General features: G+C 34.8%; 2 protein-coding genes across 2 annotated transcripts in view; one reads left to right on the forward strand and one right to left on the reverse strand.

The window, feature by feature from the left end:
• Positions 1-4,065, forward strand: part of LOC127869687 (synembryn-A-like) — a 42,745-nt gene extending 38,680 nt beyond the window's left edge. Inside the window, exon 14 of the mRNA XM_052412348.1 lies at positions 534-4,065. Within this exon, the coding sequence (XP_052268308.1) occupies positions 534-657 (124 nt within the window). The 3' untranslated portion in view covers positions 658-4,065. The remainder of the gene's footprint in view (positions 1-533) is intronic.
• Positions 4,066-7,816: 3,751 nt separating this feature from the next.
• The window catches only part of LOC127864923 (uncharacterized), a 97,925-nt gene continuing 88,999 nt past the window's right edge, over positions 7,817-16,742 (reverse strand). Inside the window, exons 19-20 of the mRNA XM_052404814.1 lie at positions 15,832-15,930; positions 7,817-11,946 (exon numbers count right to left, since the gene is read on the reverse strand). Of these exons, the coding sequence (XP_052260774.1) occupies positions 11,848-11,946; positions 15,832-15,930 (198 nt within the window). The 3' untranslated portion in view covers positions 7,817-11,847. The remainder of the gene's footprint in view (positions 11,947-15,831; positions 15,931-16,742) is intronic.

Here is a 16,742-nt window from a genome sequence, read left to right on the forward strand (position 1 = left end):
AAAATTCGTGGTCAGCTGCCTTAAGTTCTGGGTGACATTTATATAATGTCCCATGCTTCATACAAAATTTTGCATGCTATGTTTATGGAAATATTTAAGAGGAAAGGCCAAATACTCACAATATTGCTTGAATAGATGTAGTCTTAACAATATTTTTTTTGGAAAAACCCAAACTCTTATAGAATTGTTGAGGTGTGGTTTATAGATGATTTCACAAACAAGATAACATGAAGTGTATAATAATGATTTATCTCAATTGGATTATATGTTTCTAACATGAAATTCCTGGTATTTATCAACAATGAACATTGGTAATGGTTATTATTTATTTAAATCACTGAAACACTGATGTGTGTAGATAAATATAGCTTAATTGCTTTACATAAACCAGAAATGCTACAAATAAGGTATGGCATGTTATATAATGTATTTCCAATGTTTTTATCAATTCATAACGCTTTGCCCATAAAATGTTGCAATTAATTTAACGAATGGTTAAAATTTATTCTCAACTGGATCGTGCTGAATTTCAGAGAGGGCATTATACAGCCAAGCACGATAGGTGAGGATGGGAGACCGGTGCCTGTGTCTCACATCCTTGAGCTAGTGGAGAACCAGCCAAACATTCCAGCTACAGACGAGCATGACGACAATTAGTGTGGACAGAGGTGTGGACATGGGAAAAATGAGCTCTAGTTTACGAGAATTTCATGAAATATGTACCAAGATAATAGACCATACAAATGATAAAAGTTATTTAACAATATCCATAGGGCAGGAAAAACTTATCAAAGATTGAATTAAAAAGTTCAGAAATTAAGTAGAAGCTTAACATTTTAAAAATTTAATATAAGCTTAATACAAAATTCTGTCTGTAGACAACTCCACATAATTTTTACTTATAGGACAGTAAACTTATCCTTCCTGGACAAGAAGTTCATATGATTTCCACCCACACACCTGCAGTCAGTGTGGTATATGTATGTGTATTATGTATACTTGTGCACAAATCTATTTAGTGGCTTTAATTTAGTGAGGGAGCCTCCTTTGGAACAAAAGGTGGCTTTATATTTTAAGCTTTGGATCAAGTTTTATATAATAACTGTACCCTTCAATGCTGGACCATTGTTAAAAGTATAGAGGCTGTACATGAATTAAAATCCTGTAAGTAGTTATTTGGTATATAACTTGTGACTTAGTTTTCATGTTGCTGCTTTGTTTTATGTTGTTGGTATTGTAATAATTAAATAAAGACATTGTCCAAATGTTTGAGAAGTATAGTCAATTTATGTGCTGTTACACATAAACATTTATTAATATATGTGGTGTGTGCAAAGTACTAAAATATGAACAATTCTGTTCAAATTATTTAGAAATGTTTATTAAATGATTTTTTTCAGAAACATAATGGGGTTGCTACACTTTTTGTAGGTGAAGATTAACACATGGATACCTTATATAATTGGATAAGTATCTGTGTAAGAAGATAACTTCACTGTATTTAAAGGGTTATTCAGATAAAAGTAAATAGATTTCCAATTTTACCATTAACATTCAAGTTTAAGAAATTGTAAACAAATTATTTGAAACATTTGGAAACAAATTATAAGACTGAAACTTCTTGATGTCTACCTGTAAGAAAATAATGTTCATACACAAATCAGAAGTTTTGTATTGGAAGAACACTGCCCCAGGTTTTTGTGATATATCAATGTCCACCACCCTTTAAAACGCGTCATTAGAATGCACTAGAAGTAATGTGGATGTTATAACCAAGAAGGACAATCCATGCTCTTGTTGTGTACATGTTACTGAGCGTCTGTAAGTACATATTGTATTGTAGACAGTTCAACCTGAACAGATCACACATTCATTCTCTATGATACACTTGAGCTGAACTATGTACCTTTTTAAATCTTGTTTGAAATTATTGGACTTACTGGTATGTATGGCTACCCATACATACAAGTATAAGAAAAACTATTTTAAGGTTAAAACTCTAGTCAATTTACAACATAACAATGGTATGTTTTGTATGGTGCAGGCAGTGTTCATTACTTGTGTTGTGTCACTGAGACTTTGTTTTACCTATGTGGAAGATAAAGGACCTTGCTTGGATGAATATTTATGTTATGGAAAGTTTACAGCCATCAATTGCTAGCGAAGGTGTTTTTATAATGTTTTTGTCATTTATTTTAAGAATTATTAGCTGGATTGTGACTGATATATCTTTACGTGGATATGTGAGGAAGATGCAATTTACAAACCTAAAAATATTTGGTGAAGGCATGACCTAGATGTACAGTCTCTAAATTTGCGTTTTCACAATTTTATTGAAAATGAAATGTTCCTATATATGTGTTATAACTGTTGATCAGTTGTAGTTTACATGCCATACAGGTCTTCTGACGGAGCAAGAAGTAAATCCATATTACTCATGCAATCTTAATATTTGTACTGATTTCTTTTATAATTTTCTTGTTTATTAAGTGGCATTTCAGTCAAACTTTTAAATGAGCACTTTAAATTCCTGACTCCACAGTTGCATGTGCTTGCATCGAAACATTGTTAAAACTGTTATTGCGACATGAACAAGTTTTAAATGTTCACTAGTCTTTGAATGCATTTATATAACAGCTGGTGTAGTCAGATATTATGTGTTAACAAGAGATGATCCAAAAATTATGTAAGTGACTTTAAAACAAAGTGACTTAATTTTCAAAAAATGCATATTAAACAAAAGCAAGATATTTATGCAAAACGCAGTGAAAACAAATTGAAGGGAGCATTTTCACATGTCATGTGTGACCTTCCAAAGCTCTCAACATAATGTTAACAATGTTAAGTGATTCAAACGAGATTCGAATAGGTTGTTTTTTGTGTGTGCAATTATAGAACAATTTTTCAAATTTCTTTTTTTTTCTTTTTAAAATCCAGATATTTCTTGGTTATCCCTTGAAGGAGAAGAAATCAATATATTTAGAAGTTAATCATCACATAAACACCTTTTAATATATTTGTAGTGAACAATGCATTCCTCTAATTTTTGAGCTAGAATAATCATCATATATTTTGAGGTATCCTACTCAGCAAGTCAGGGTCTGCATGATGTCTGCATTCAAGTGAAGGCAACACAAATTAGTTTAAGTACAAATATCCAATTGAAATTTTACTTCTGCTTGGGATCATCATAACTATTGCAGACATTCATATATATTTGAATATGTTTGCCGTCATTATTTAAAAAAGTCCAGCGCACTGGGACAGCTCTTGTTTCGAATACATGTATATTTTCATTTGTACGATTGTTGTTTATGTAACTTACTGTTTAAATCCTTTTAAAGATACTTGTTCACATATTGTGCAAACAACAGTTTTCCTGTTTTTATCACCAATTAAAAAAAGAATATTGTACACCAGGAAACAAAATAAAACCAATGAAGTGAACTCGTACTTAAATATATTCTGGTTTATGAGTTATCATCCCTTAGAATTGTTAAAATTATCAAGCATTACAGAGGAAAAAGGATTAAAGAACTAGGCCAAAATCTGTGAACAAGTCCCCTTATGGCAGTTGAAATCCAAATGCATATTACAAGTAGTATCACCATGATTGTTTACTTTGTTATGCTCCCGGTTCGAATGATCGGGGGTATATTGTTTTTGGCCTGTGTGTCTGTCTGTTTTTCTGTCCCAAAACTTTAACCTTGGTTAAAGTTTTGGGATACCTTTTGCAATATTGAAGAAAGCAACTTGGTATTTGGCATGCATGTGTATCTCATGGAGCTGCACATTTTGAGTGGTGAAAGGTCAAGGTTATCCTTCAAGGTCAAATATATGGCTTCAAAGCGGCGCTGTAGGGTGCATTGTTTCTTACAAACACATCTCTTATTTTAAAAAGGTATGCCTTCATTGAGCTTAATCAAATAAATGTCTTTTTCTTTAATCTATTCAACTAAAAAAATATAACGTAAAATATATGTTTCTACTGCATGTTGTTTTTCCTTTGTATGAGCCAAAATGTTGTTAATGAATATATATGTATTCAATAAATTGTCTACAGAATCCTTGCCTTTTGTAATACCCTATAGTTATAAACTAGCCAGCAATTTAAACAATATATGGTAGTAAAAACTGACTCAAACATTTCATTTGTTTGATTTTTCAGTTTTTAACAGTTGTAAAGTTATAGAAAATCAGTCAGTTTACAAACAAACACTTCCTTGTATAGCTTGGCTACCAATATTAAGTGAACTTATGCCAGTAACTTATGTCTGCCCTTTGTATCCAATGTAGAGGGAAAATGGCAAAATAAAGGATTTCATGGTAAGTGCCTACACTAGTTGTGTTGCCTGGCTGGGGACGGAACCAATGATAATCAGATTTGTCATCCAGCGTTCTACCAGCTTAGCTAGCTGGTTCAAACTGGTTGGAACAGGACCCCTTGTAAATCCTTTGTCTAAGTGGATTCAATTACCATCATTTAATATTTGCTATTGCCAGTACCAGTTCTATTTAATAATTATGGAAGTCAGTGTGCACTGTTTAGATGTTGTGTAACCAAAATTGAAAATCTTTTAAAGAGATGTTTTTATGGGTTTCAACTGTACTTATTATGGCACCATGTTTAACATCATGTTACAAGCTCCTGTAACCATGACCTTTAAATTAAATTTATAAGCATTTACTCTCTTACCTAGCAACAACCATACAAAGCATGGTTGTCTGTCAAACCATTCTATGGATTTTGCGCGGGAATCAATGGTCTTCGGGCTGACAGACAGGTAAAAAGTAATATCCTCCTGCTTCTTTTAACAATCTAATAATTGTGTTATAGGAAATTCAACTTGCAAAAGTTACATTTTGCAGACAGGATAATCATAATGCCACCAGCATAATATTTGATATTACAAGAGGGCCATGATGGCCCTGAATCGCTCACCTGACTAACCAAATACAATCCCAACCCAGATTTCATCAAGATAAACATTATGACCAAATTTCTAAAGATTAGATGAAAACTGTGACTTCTATTGTCTACACAAGGGTTTTCTATTATTTGACCTAGTGACCTAGTTTTTGACCCCAGGTGACCCAAATACAATCACAACCCAGATTTCATCAAGATAAACATTCTGATCAAATTTTATAAAGATTGGATGAAAACTGTTACCTCTATTGTCTACACAAGGTTTTTCAATTATTTGACCTTGTGACCTAGTTTTTGATCCCAGATGACCCAAATTCAATCCCAACCCAGATTTCATCAAGATAAACATTCTGACAAAATTTCAAAAAGATTGGATGAAAACTGTGACCTCTACTGTCTACACAAACAAATTGTTGACGGTTTTTCTATTATTTGACCTAGTGACTTTGTTTTTGACCTCAGATGACCCAAATACAATCCCAACCCAGATTTCATCAAGATAAACATTCTGACCAAATTTCATAAAGATTAGATGAAAACTGCGACCTCTATTGTCTACACAAGGTTTTTTAACCAGGTTTTCCGAAGGAAAAAACTGGTTATTAGATTGGCGAATGCGGGCGGGCTGGCTGGCTGGCTGGCGGGCGGAACAAGCTTGTCCGGGCCATATTAAACTATGTCGTTCATTGTCAGATTTTAAAATCATTTGGCACATTTGTTCACCATCATTGGATGGTGTGTCGCGTGAAATAATTACGTCGATATCTCCAAGGTCAAGGTCACACTTGCCTGAGTTCAAAGGTCAAAAATGGCCATAAATGAGCTTGTCCTGGCCATAACTATGTCATTCATTGTGAGATTTTAAAATCATTTGGCACATTTGTTCACCATCATGGGACGGTGTGTCGCACGAAAGAATCACGTCAATATCTCCAATGTCAAGGTCGCCACGACTAAAAATAGATTTTTTTTTTAAAACAAACTTACAAAGGGGGTTAATTTTGTTTGTTCATTTCAAAAGTTCAGTTTGAGTTTTCTCCCTTTATCAGATTTAAAAAAAATGAAAACCTGGTTTTGTGACAATTTTGTCCCTTGTCTATTATTTGACCTAGTTTTTGACATAGTGACCTAGTTTTTAACCCCCCAGATGACCCAAATACAATCCCAACCCAGATTTTATCAAGATAAACATTCTGACCAAATTTCCTAAAGATTGGTGAAAACTGTGACCTCTACTGTCTACACAATTTTTTTCTACTATTTGACCTAGTGACCTAGTTTTGACCCCAGATGACCCAAATATAATCCTAACCCAGATTTCATCAAGATAAACATTCTGACCAAATTTCATAAAGATTGGATGAAAACTGTAACCTCTACTGTCTACACAGGGTTTTTCTATTATATGACCTAGTTTTTGACCTAGTGACTGAGTTTTTTTTACCCCAGATGACCCAAATACAATCCCAACCCAGATTTTATCAAGATAAACATTCTGACCAAATTTCATTAAGATTGGATGAAAACTGCGACCTCTATTGTCTACACAAGATTTTTCTATTATTTGACCTAGTTTTTTACCCCCCTAGATGACCCAAATACAATCCCAACCCAGATTTTATCAAGATAAACATTCTGACCAAATTTCATACAGATTGGATGAAAACGGTGACCTCTACTGTCTACACAATGTTTTTTTACTATTTGACCTAGTTTTTGACCTAATGACCTAGTTTTTGAACCCAGATGACCCAAATACAATCCCAAACCAGATTTCATCAAGATAAACATTCTGACCAAATTTCATAAAGACTGGATGAAAACTGTGACCTCTACTGTCTACACAAGGTTTTTCTATTATTTGACCTAGTTATTGACCTAGTGACCTAGGTTTTGACCCCAGATGACCCAAATTTAATTCCAACCCAGATTTTATCAAGATAAACATTCTGACCAAATTTCTTAAAGATTGGATGAAAACTGTGACCTCTACTGTCTACACAAACAAATTGTTGACTGGTTTTCTATTATTTGACCTAGTTTTTGACCTCAGATGACCCAAATACAATCCCAACCCAGATTTCATCAAGATAAACATTCTGACCAAATTTCATAAAGATTGGATGAAAACTGCGACCTCTATTGTCTACACAAGATTTTTCTATTATTTGACCTAGTTTTTTGACCTAGTGACCTTGTTTTTGACCCCCCAGATGACCCAAATACAATCCCAACCCAGATTTTATCAAGATAAACATTCTGTCCGAATTTTATAAAGATTGGATGAAAACTGTGACCTCTACTGTCTACATTTTTTTTTTACTATTTGACCTAGAATTGACCTAGTGACCTAGTTTTTGACCCCAGATGACCCAAATACAATCCCAAACCAGATTTCATCAAGATAAACATTCTGACCAAATTTCATACAGATTGGATGAAAACTGCGACCTCTATTGTCTACACAAGGTTTTTCTATTATTTGACCTATTATGTGACCTAGTTTTTGACCTAGTGACCTAGTTGTTGACCCCAGATGACCCAAATACAATCCAAACCCAGATTTTATCAAGATAAACATTCTGACCAAATTTCATAAAGATTGGATGAAAACTGTGACCTCTACTGTCTACACAAACAAATTGTTGACGGACACACGCACATACGGACGCGGGACATCACACGGTCACATAAGCTCACCATGTCACTTCGTGACAGGTGAGCTTATAAGAATGATTAATGTGGTAGGTTGAACAATGTCGAAGAACATCGTGTTTACTCACATACAGATGGACAGTTAATTCAGTATACCTCCCTCTACTTTGATGAGGTGGGGGAATACAATTTATTACAATACGCATCTATTAATTAAAGTGAATAGAAAAGTAAAACGTAACATTGTTTTATTAACATCAACAAAACATTTAACATAGTATATAATGTGGAAATATGTAAGATTTCTTTGTCAATTTTATCACATTACTGCTTTTCTTCAATAATTAACAATAAACACATAAGAGACACTTAATGCATCAAACAAACACATTTTACACCTACATGAACAACACAAAAGAAATTGTTAATTACTTCTAAACTTGTTTTCTATTCTAAATCCATAGAATGAGGCATTTTTAGAATTAAAGAAATGAAGAACATACCAAACAAGAGCTGTCAGAGGACAGTGCGCTCGACTATTCCAGTGCTTGACAGTATAACGTAAGCCATCAGGGGGTAATTCTTCAAATAATTCAATAAGGTCAAGGTAATAGTTCAGGTATATTTTCAACAATCTATTGAATATTTGTAGACATAAAACAAACTAAATAGATTTTATTTCAAGTTTGATAGCAATAGCTTGGGTAGGAAGTTTGGACAGTCCTTCAAAAATAAAGTTAATAAATATAAAAGGAAAAAAAAATGTTGTTGTTTTTTTTTTGGGGGGGGGGGGTAGGGGGATATAATGTGGGGTGTGGTCATTTATTAGATGATCTTTCAAAAATAAAACAAGAGGGCCTGAAAGGCCCAAAGTCGCTCACCTGAGATAACAATATATTATTGGGACAAATCTTCTGACCAAGTTTCATGAAGACCACCCCTTGGAAGCCATGTTTTTCAAGCAAATATAATTATTTTCGAACTGTGACATCCAAGGTATCATTACTATAGCCATATAAGGAAAAATGCCCCGCCCCCTGGCGGCCATGTTTTTCAACCAAAGGGCATCATTTTTTAACTCTTTTAAGATATTATTGGGATGAATCTTCTGACCAAGTTTCATGTAGATTGGAAATAAATGTGGCCTCTAGAGTGTGAACAAGATTTTACTATAGCCATATAAGGAAAAATGCCCCGCCCCTTGACAGCCAAGTTTTTTTAAGCAAAGGTTACCATTTTCATTCTCATCCAAGATATCATTGGGACAAATCATCTGACCAAGTTTCATGAAGATCGAAAAATAAATGTGGCCTCTAGAGTGTTAACAAGGTTTTACTATAGCCATATAAGGAAAAATGCCCTGCCCCCTGGTGGCCATGTTTTTCAACCAAACGGCATTATTTTCGAACTCTTCCAAGATATTATTCAATATTGGGATTAATCTTCTGACAAAGTTTTATGAAGATTGGACAATAAATGTGACCTCTAGAGTGTTAACAAGATTTTACTATAGCCATATAAGGAAAAATGCCCCGCCCCTTGGCAGTCATGTTTTTCAAGCAAAGGTTACCATTTTTTAACTCATCCAAGATATCATTAGAAAAAATCTTCTGAGCAAGTTTTATGAAGATTGGACAAAAAATGTGGCCTCTAGAGTGTTCACAAGGCAAAATGTTGACGAAGGACGACGCACGACGGACAAAAGGCGATCACAAAAGCTCATCATGAGCACGTTGCCCTCAAGTGAGCTAAAAAGGAAAAAAAAAAAATTTTTTTTTTGGGGGGGGGGGGGGGGGGGGGGCAGGGATTCTGGGTTGGGGCGTGGGGTATTGTTTGGGTGGAATCCATTGTGGTATTCAGGTAAGTGTTGTTTTGTCAAAGTATTAATAAAATCTGATCATAAATAAAGAAGTTAAGGCAACGTAACTTAAGTAATATGCATATTGTAAATGGGAAAAGGGCCATAATTCTTACAAAATGCTTTATACAGTTGTCTGCTCTTGTTTATAGATTGGGGTCATGTTGGTAAAGAAGTTTGCAAAATATGAAAGCATTATGTCAAGGGACATTGAAAATATTTGAGGTGGTACGCAAACTTTAACATAGATTTATCAATAATATGCATATTCTAAGTGAAAAAACGCAAACTTTAACATAGATTTATCAATAATATGCATATTCTAAGTGAAAAAAGGGCCATAATTCTTACAAAATACTTGATACAGTTGCCTGCTCTTGTTTATAGGTTGGGGTCATTTTGGTAAAGAAGTATGCAAAATATGAAAGCAATATGTAAAGGCACATTGAAAATATTTGGGGTGGTATGCAAACTTTAACATTTGCATGCTAACGGGAATGCTAACGCCGGGGTGAGTAGGATAGCTCCACTATATATATTTCCTACATAATAAACGAGCTAAAAATGCATGAACAGTAAACCAGGTATTGATTTGATATTCAAAGTACTATGGTAGACCATTTACCCAGCATCTATCAAGTTAATGTAAATTGAAATTTGTTTACTAAACTAAGAGTTAAATACCCACACAATGTGCCTGGTTAGGTATGTTGATCTTGTTTGATATTTATAATTTACACATGTATTGGAAATCAGGAGACAAACAACTAAAATGTCAGAAAACTATCATTCAACAACCGAGTGTTCATCTTTGATATCATGATGATCAAAATAACACAAATTATGCGGCCCATCCACAATCAATATAGTTGTCAATAATGAAGATTGACAATAAAATTGATAGTGAATGGATGATATTGAAGATTGAGTCAATATATTGAAGAAAATCAGAGATCTCAAATATTTATTGACGCATTGTCAATTTTATTGACAAGTGTTTTGCACCCTTCAATAATATTTAATCAATATTTATACATTTCTATATGTACCGGTAGTCTCGTCAAAATTTCCATACAGTCAACATGGCTAAAGGGCAAAAAATATTCTGTCAATATTATTGAGTCAATAAAATTGACAATTATATTGTGTGTGGATGGGCCGCTTTAAGGGAAAAAAATATTCTGTCAATATTATTGAGACAATAAAATTGACAATGATATTGTGTGTGGATGGGCTGCTTTAGTATGTCAAAAATGTAGACAAAGGTATGACACAAGGCATATCCAATGTGTTAAGATAAGACGAGGCATAACCTAAGTAACAACCAATGAAAATTTCTGATTGTAAATGAATTAAGCAGTCCTAAAGGATACATGATAAAAACACCACTTAAACAAGTAAAATAAAGTATGTTTACAAGTATTAAATCTTAATGTTTCAACATTTCATTAAAAGAAAACAAGGGCAATCTTTCATACCACTGACATTGATTTCCCCCTTAAGTTGTATTGTTTAACCAGACAAAAATGTAAAGACTCAAATGATATGTACAAGACATAATTGAACAAGCAAAAAAGAATACAAATCTAGACCTCCAGCAAGCAATATTTTAACCAAAAGCATTTTATTTTTTACCTAAAGTAAACATCTTGATAGTTATGGTAGTGATCAATTCGGTAGGCGTGACACAAATTTGCATATAGCTTGAAATTTTACGATTTCCTTCCATGCATTAGGATAGAAAGATCACTGGACTATTTTTTATAATGTAAGACTATATTTTGACCTTCTAAGGTACACATGGTTTATGCATTAGACACCTTATCATTTCATGCATTGGAAAGTTAGGAGCTCAGATGCACATATTTGACTATACAGTGCTATTTTACTATTTACATAAAACTAACCTTGACCCTATAGACAGCCTTTTATTTTTTGCACTTTACAAACTGTCCAATATCTTATGTTAATATTTGTGCCAAACTGTGCATATAAGCAGGATTCAGGAGTTCAAACTTTGGTTTCAAGACAGACGATTAGACAGACCAAAGAACAGAGACATATGATATGGTGATCCCTAAATTGCACATCCTACTTCTTGGTTATGAGCATACAATACTATAAACATTATTGTTTGTTTTTTTTAAATACCCTACCATTAAAATGTTAATCTAACTCAACATAACATTTCACTCAACACATTTTAATGATTAAGAAAACTATTTCAGAATTGCAAAGCAGATTAATAGTTCCATTGTCAACCGATTGACTTTTTTAAACATCACCACTGACAGTGCCATATTTTATCTACAAAGATGATTAAAATGGTCTGTAGTTCAATAAACATACAGCAAACCATGGAGCAAAAGATTAATATTCGCAATTGAACTTAAAATGGCTGAATTTAAACCATAATGGCCTTGGTAGGAACACTTGATTTCTTTTTCTTTCCTGGTGCAGCCCGATACTCATCCTGGGTACTGGAGATTTCAAATTCTTCGTCCTTAAAACACAAGTCATCACAATGGTAAAAGTCAAAAATTTACAATTAACAAGGGCTGTTTGTAAAACATGCATGCCCCCCATATGGGCTATAAGTTGTAGTAGCAGCCATTGTCTGAATACGTTTTTTGTCAATGTGAACAACACCGGTGGTGGTGGTGGAACCTTAATTTCATTTTTGCCCGATGTTTATTGATACAATGCATGACAAAAATGCAGTTAGCCTTACATTTGGTAAAATTTAAATAAATTACAAGGGAGGCAAATGCTGTAACAAAAAGAACATGCATTAACGGTAGTTGTTTCCCTTGTTTGAACCATGCTAAATCCTTAAAATGCCTATTTCCAGTAACTGTGACCTTCACCTGTGACCTTGACCTTTGACCAAGTGACCTCAAAATCAATAGGGGTCATCTGCGAGTCATGGTCAATGTTCCTATGAAGTTTCATGATCCTAGGCCTAAGCGTTCTTGAGTTATCATCTGACAACCACCTGGTGGACGGACAGACAGACCGACCGACATGAGCAAAGCAATATACCCCTCTTCTTAGAAGGGGGGCATAAGGTGGTGGAACCTTAATTTTATTTTTGCCCGATGTTTATTGATACAATGCATTACAAGAGTTCCGCGGTCGGAGATGACCGCATTGAAGCCGGATTTTTGATTTAAATGACAGGAAAGTACCTTTCGTGTTTTTGTCAATGCAATACTTAAATTACTGAAATATTGTTCAAAGGTCAAAATGTCAAGTTTGAAGACTCTATGTCCAAGCATACCAAAGTTATAACAATTTTAACATTTTAACATTTAAGGTCACAGTGACCTTGACCTTCAAATGAATGACATTGAAATGACCAGTGGTCATCTTCTAGTACTGGCCAATCTTTATTTCAAGTTTGAAGACTCTAGGTACAAGCATACCAAAGTTATAACATGAAATAAGAACTTTAACATTTTTACATTCAAGGTCACAGTGACCTTGACCTTCAAATGAATGACCTTGAAATGTCCAGTGGTTACTTACTAGTTCTGGCCAACCTTCATGTCAAGTTTCAAGACTCTAGGTCCAAGCATACCAAAGTTATAACAACTTTAACATTTTTACATTCAAGGTCACAGTGACCTTGACCTTCAAATGAATGACCTTGAAATGTCCAGTGGTTACTTACTAGTTCTGGCCAACCTTCATGTCAAGTTTCAAGACTCTAGGTCCAAGCATACCAAAGTTATAACAACTTTAACATTTTTATATTGAAGGTCACAGTGACCTTCACCTTCAAATGAATGACCTTGAAATGACCAGTGGTCATCTGTTAATCCTGGCCAACCTTCATGTCAAGTTTGAAGACTCTAGGTCCAAGCATACCAAAGTTATACCATGAAATAAGAACTTTAACATTTTTACATTCAAGGTCACAGTGACCTTGACCTTCAAATGAATGACCTTGAAATAACCAGTGGTTACTAACTAGTTATGGCCAACCTTCATGTCAAGTTTCAAGACTCTAGGTCCAAGCATACCAAAGTTATAAGAACTTTAACATTTTTTATATTGAAGGTCACAGTGACCTTGACCTTCAAATGAATGACCTTGAAATGACCAGTGGTCATCTGTTAATCCTGGCCAACCTTCATGTCAAGTTTGAAGACTCTAGGTCCAAGCATACCAAAGTTATACCATGAAATAAGAACTTTAACATTTTCGAGCACGCCGCCACCCCGCCCGCCCGCCCCCCCGCCCGCCCGACAACATCCTTCAAATGAATGACCTTGAAATGACCAGTGGTTACTAACTAGTTATGGCCAACCTTCATGTCAAGTTTCAAGACTCTAGGTCCAAGCATACCAAAGTTATAAGAACTTTAACATTTTTTATATTGAAGGTCACAGTGACCTTGACCTTCAAATGAATGACCTTGAAATGACCAGTGGTCATCTGTTAATCCTGGCCAACCTTCATGTCAAGTTTGAAGACTCTAGGTCCAAGCATACCAAAGTTATACCATGAAATAAGAACTTTAACATTTTCGAGCACGCCGCCACCCCGCCCGCCCGCCCGCCCCCCCGCCCGCCCGACAACATCAATCTATAAGCCGAGATTTTTTCGAAAAAAATCCGGCTAACAAAAATGCAGTAAGTCTTACATTTGGTAAAATTTAAATAAATTACAAGGGAGGCAAATGCTGTAACAAAAAGAACATGCATTAACGGTAGTTGTTTCCCTTGTTTGAACCATGCTAAATCCTTAAAATGCCTATTTCCAGTAACTGTGACCTTCACCTGTGACCTTGACCTTTGACCAAGTGACCTCAAAATCAATAGGGGTCATCTGCGAGTCATGGTCAATGTTCCCATGAAGTTTCATGATCCTAGGCCTAAGCGTTCTTGAGTTATCATCTGACAACCACCTGGTGGATGGACCGACAGACCCACCGACCGACAGACAGACCGACCGACATGAGCAAAGCAATATACCCCCTCTTCTTCGAAGGGGGGCTATTTCCAGTAACTGTGACCTTCACCTGTGACCTTGACCTTTGACCAAGTGAACTCAAAATCATCTGCGAGTCATGGTCAATGTTCCTATTAAGTTTCATGATCCTAGGCCTAAGCGTTCTTGAGTTATCATCTGACAACCACCTGGTGGACAGACTGACAGACCGACCGACGGACATGAGCAAAGCAATATACCCCCTCTTCTTCGAAGGGGGGCATAACAAAATATGCATATAAACCAAGTGTTAGTATCAATTACTAAATGTAGAAACTATTTATGTTACAGCATTGTTGGTAAACCAATCCTAAGTCTAACAAGAGTGCAAAACTGTTTTTGACTCGGCATGACCCATATTTGAACTGTTTAAAAGATAAATCATACGTGTAATAGTGGATATTTATTGACGAGTGACAGTCAAATAGCAGATCATTCGAGATCCTTTATTGTCATTACACATTCCGTAATGAGCTGCGAGAGAAAAACTCATTCGAAATCATGGAGGATCTAAACATTACAAATGCAATTCCTAATGGCAATAAGTAAGTTTTCAATCCTTATTGTCTTTCTGAGTTGTATTAAAAACAACGGTAGTGGATCCAGTGCGGCTAGAAGTTGATTCAGGTAAATTTTGCATAATATCGCGACTTGTCAAATTGTGTTCCTGCATAATGTATTGTCTTGAAAGCATATTTCGTCATATACTAAGTTTAAATGCTATCTTGTGATGCAAGGATACTCAGTGCCCAGTGAGAGAATCTTCTCAACAGCAGGAGACCCTGTCAGTGCTCATTATGGGCTTGCCTGGACCCGGGCTATTTTGATATGTTAATTTTTGTGAAAACAAACATCAAACTTATGAACAGTGAAAAGTGTATTTTAACGAGCATACTTCTAAGTGAATAAGCGTTAAGGTTTCGTTTTATTTGGACATCGCTACAATGTTAAACGAGAAATGTGTTATGTTTTTTGTTTATAAATGTCTAATGTTATTAAGTCAAATTATACTTTTAGAACAATGATTACTTTAATTTAGACAGAAAATTCTAATTTTCTCTTATCTAAGGGATCCGGATCCGAAAAACTGCAAGAAACCATATTTGGATTCGGATCGGAACAATTTTTTTGGATTCGTTGCAGCCCTATTGTCTAGATACAACTTCTGACCAAGTTTGGTAAAGATCGGATGAAAACTATTCGAATTAGAGAGCGGACATTGCTGTGGACGCCGCTGCCAGCCCACCCAGGGTGAAACTATAATATGTCCCGTTAAAAAAAAAACGGCTGTATAAAAATGGGTGTTTTGCTAAATTGCCCATAGAAGACAGTGTGGTAGCCTCCTCAACAAGAAATAATTAATATTAAGTCTTGACAGTGCTGAAGAAAGTACCTCATTATTTTTAGGGAATGCTCTCTTCCTTGACTTGTCTCTGTTCCATTTGGAATGTGTGCCTATACTGGACACAATCACATCATGTCCATCTAATCCCTGTAATAAATATTTTGATTAGTTATAAACTTAAGCCTACATTTTAACCATACAAGATTTTTTAAAATCATCATATAATATTAAAATTCCAATAAAGATATGTATGATAAGAAAATGGGAGAACACAACTATATAAGTCAGGTCCGGCTTTTTTTGTACTTTTGTTAAATACTGATATAATACAAAATCTTATACTCCCCCCAAATAGATCTCTAGAAAGTTAGAAACTGGAAACCTTTGAAAACCAAACAGATGGTGAAGTCTCAATGCTTGCCCATTTAAAAAAAAGGGTTCTTCACAGTTATGAAAAATGATATATTTTTTAAACATTATTATCAATTCTAACAAGAATGTTAAATGATATTCAAATAAGCGAAATAAAACCTCTAACTAAGAAAATGATGCATATTTGAAACATATCAAGCCCATGGTCAATAATACTTGTTCTTATAAAACAAGCTGTTTGCACGGGTTTGACCTTTGGCCTTTACTAGAACTTTGACCAATGTGTGTTGCTCTGCCACACCTTTGTCTTAATGCAAGGTCTTGTTAAAGCCTAGCTTTTTTCTGCAGAAGCTATTTCTAAACAACGCCAATATTGTGGACATTCAGTTTAAAATTGCATAATGAATGCTGAACTCTCAGGAAAAGCTGTTTTCCATCCAAATGTAACCTCTGTATGTGTGACTTTGACCTTTGAAGTAGGGAGACGGTTGTTACACATGAGTCAAAGTATAAACATGGTGAACATATTTGGTAAAAAAAATTGCATAATGAAAACTGAACTAACAATCTAACAAGCTGTTTTATGG

Source organism: Dreissena polymorpha, chromosome 1 (assembly GCF_020536995.1).
Source record: "Dreissena polymorpha isolate Duluth1 chromosome 1, UMN_Dpol_1.0, whole genome shotgun sequence".
NCBI lineage: Eukaryota > Metazoa > Mollusca > Bivalvia > Myida > Dreissenidae > Dreissena > Dreissena polymorpha.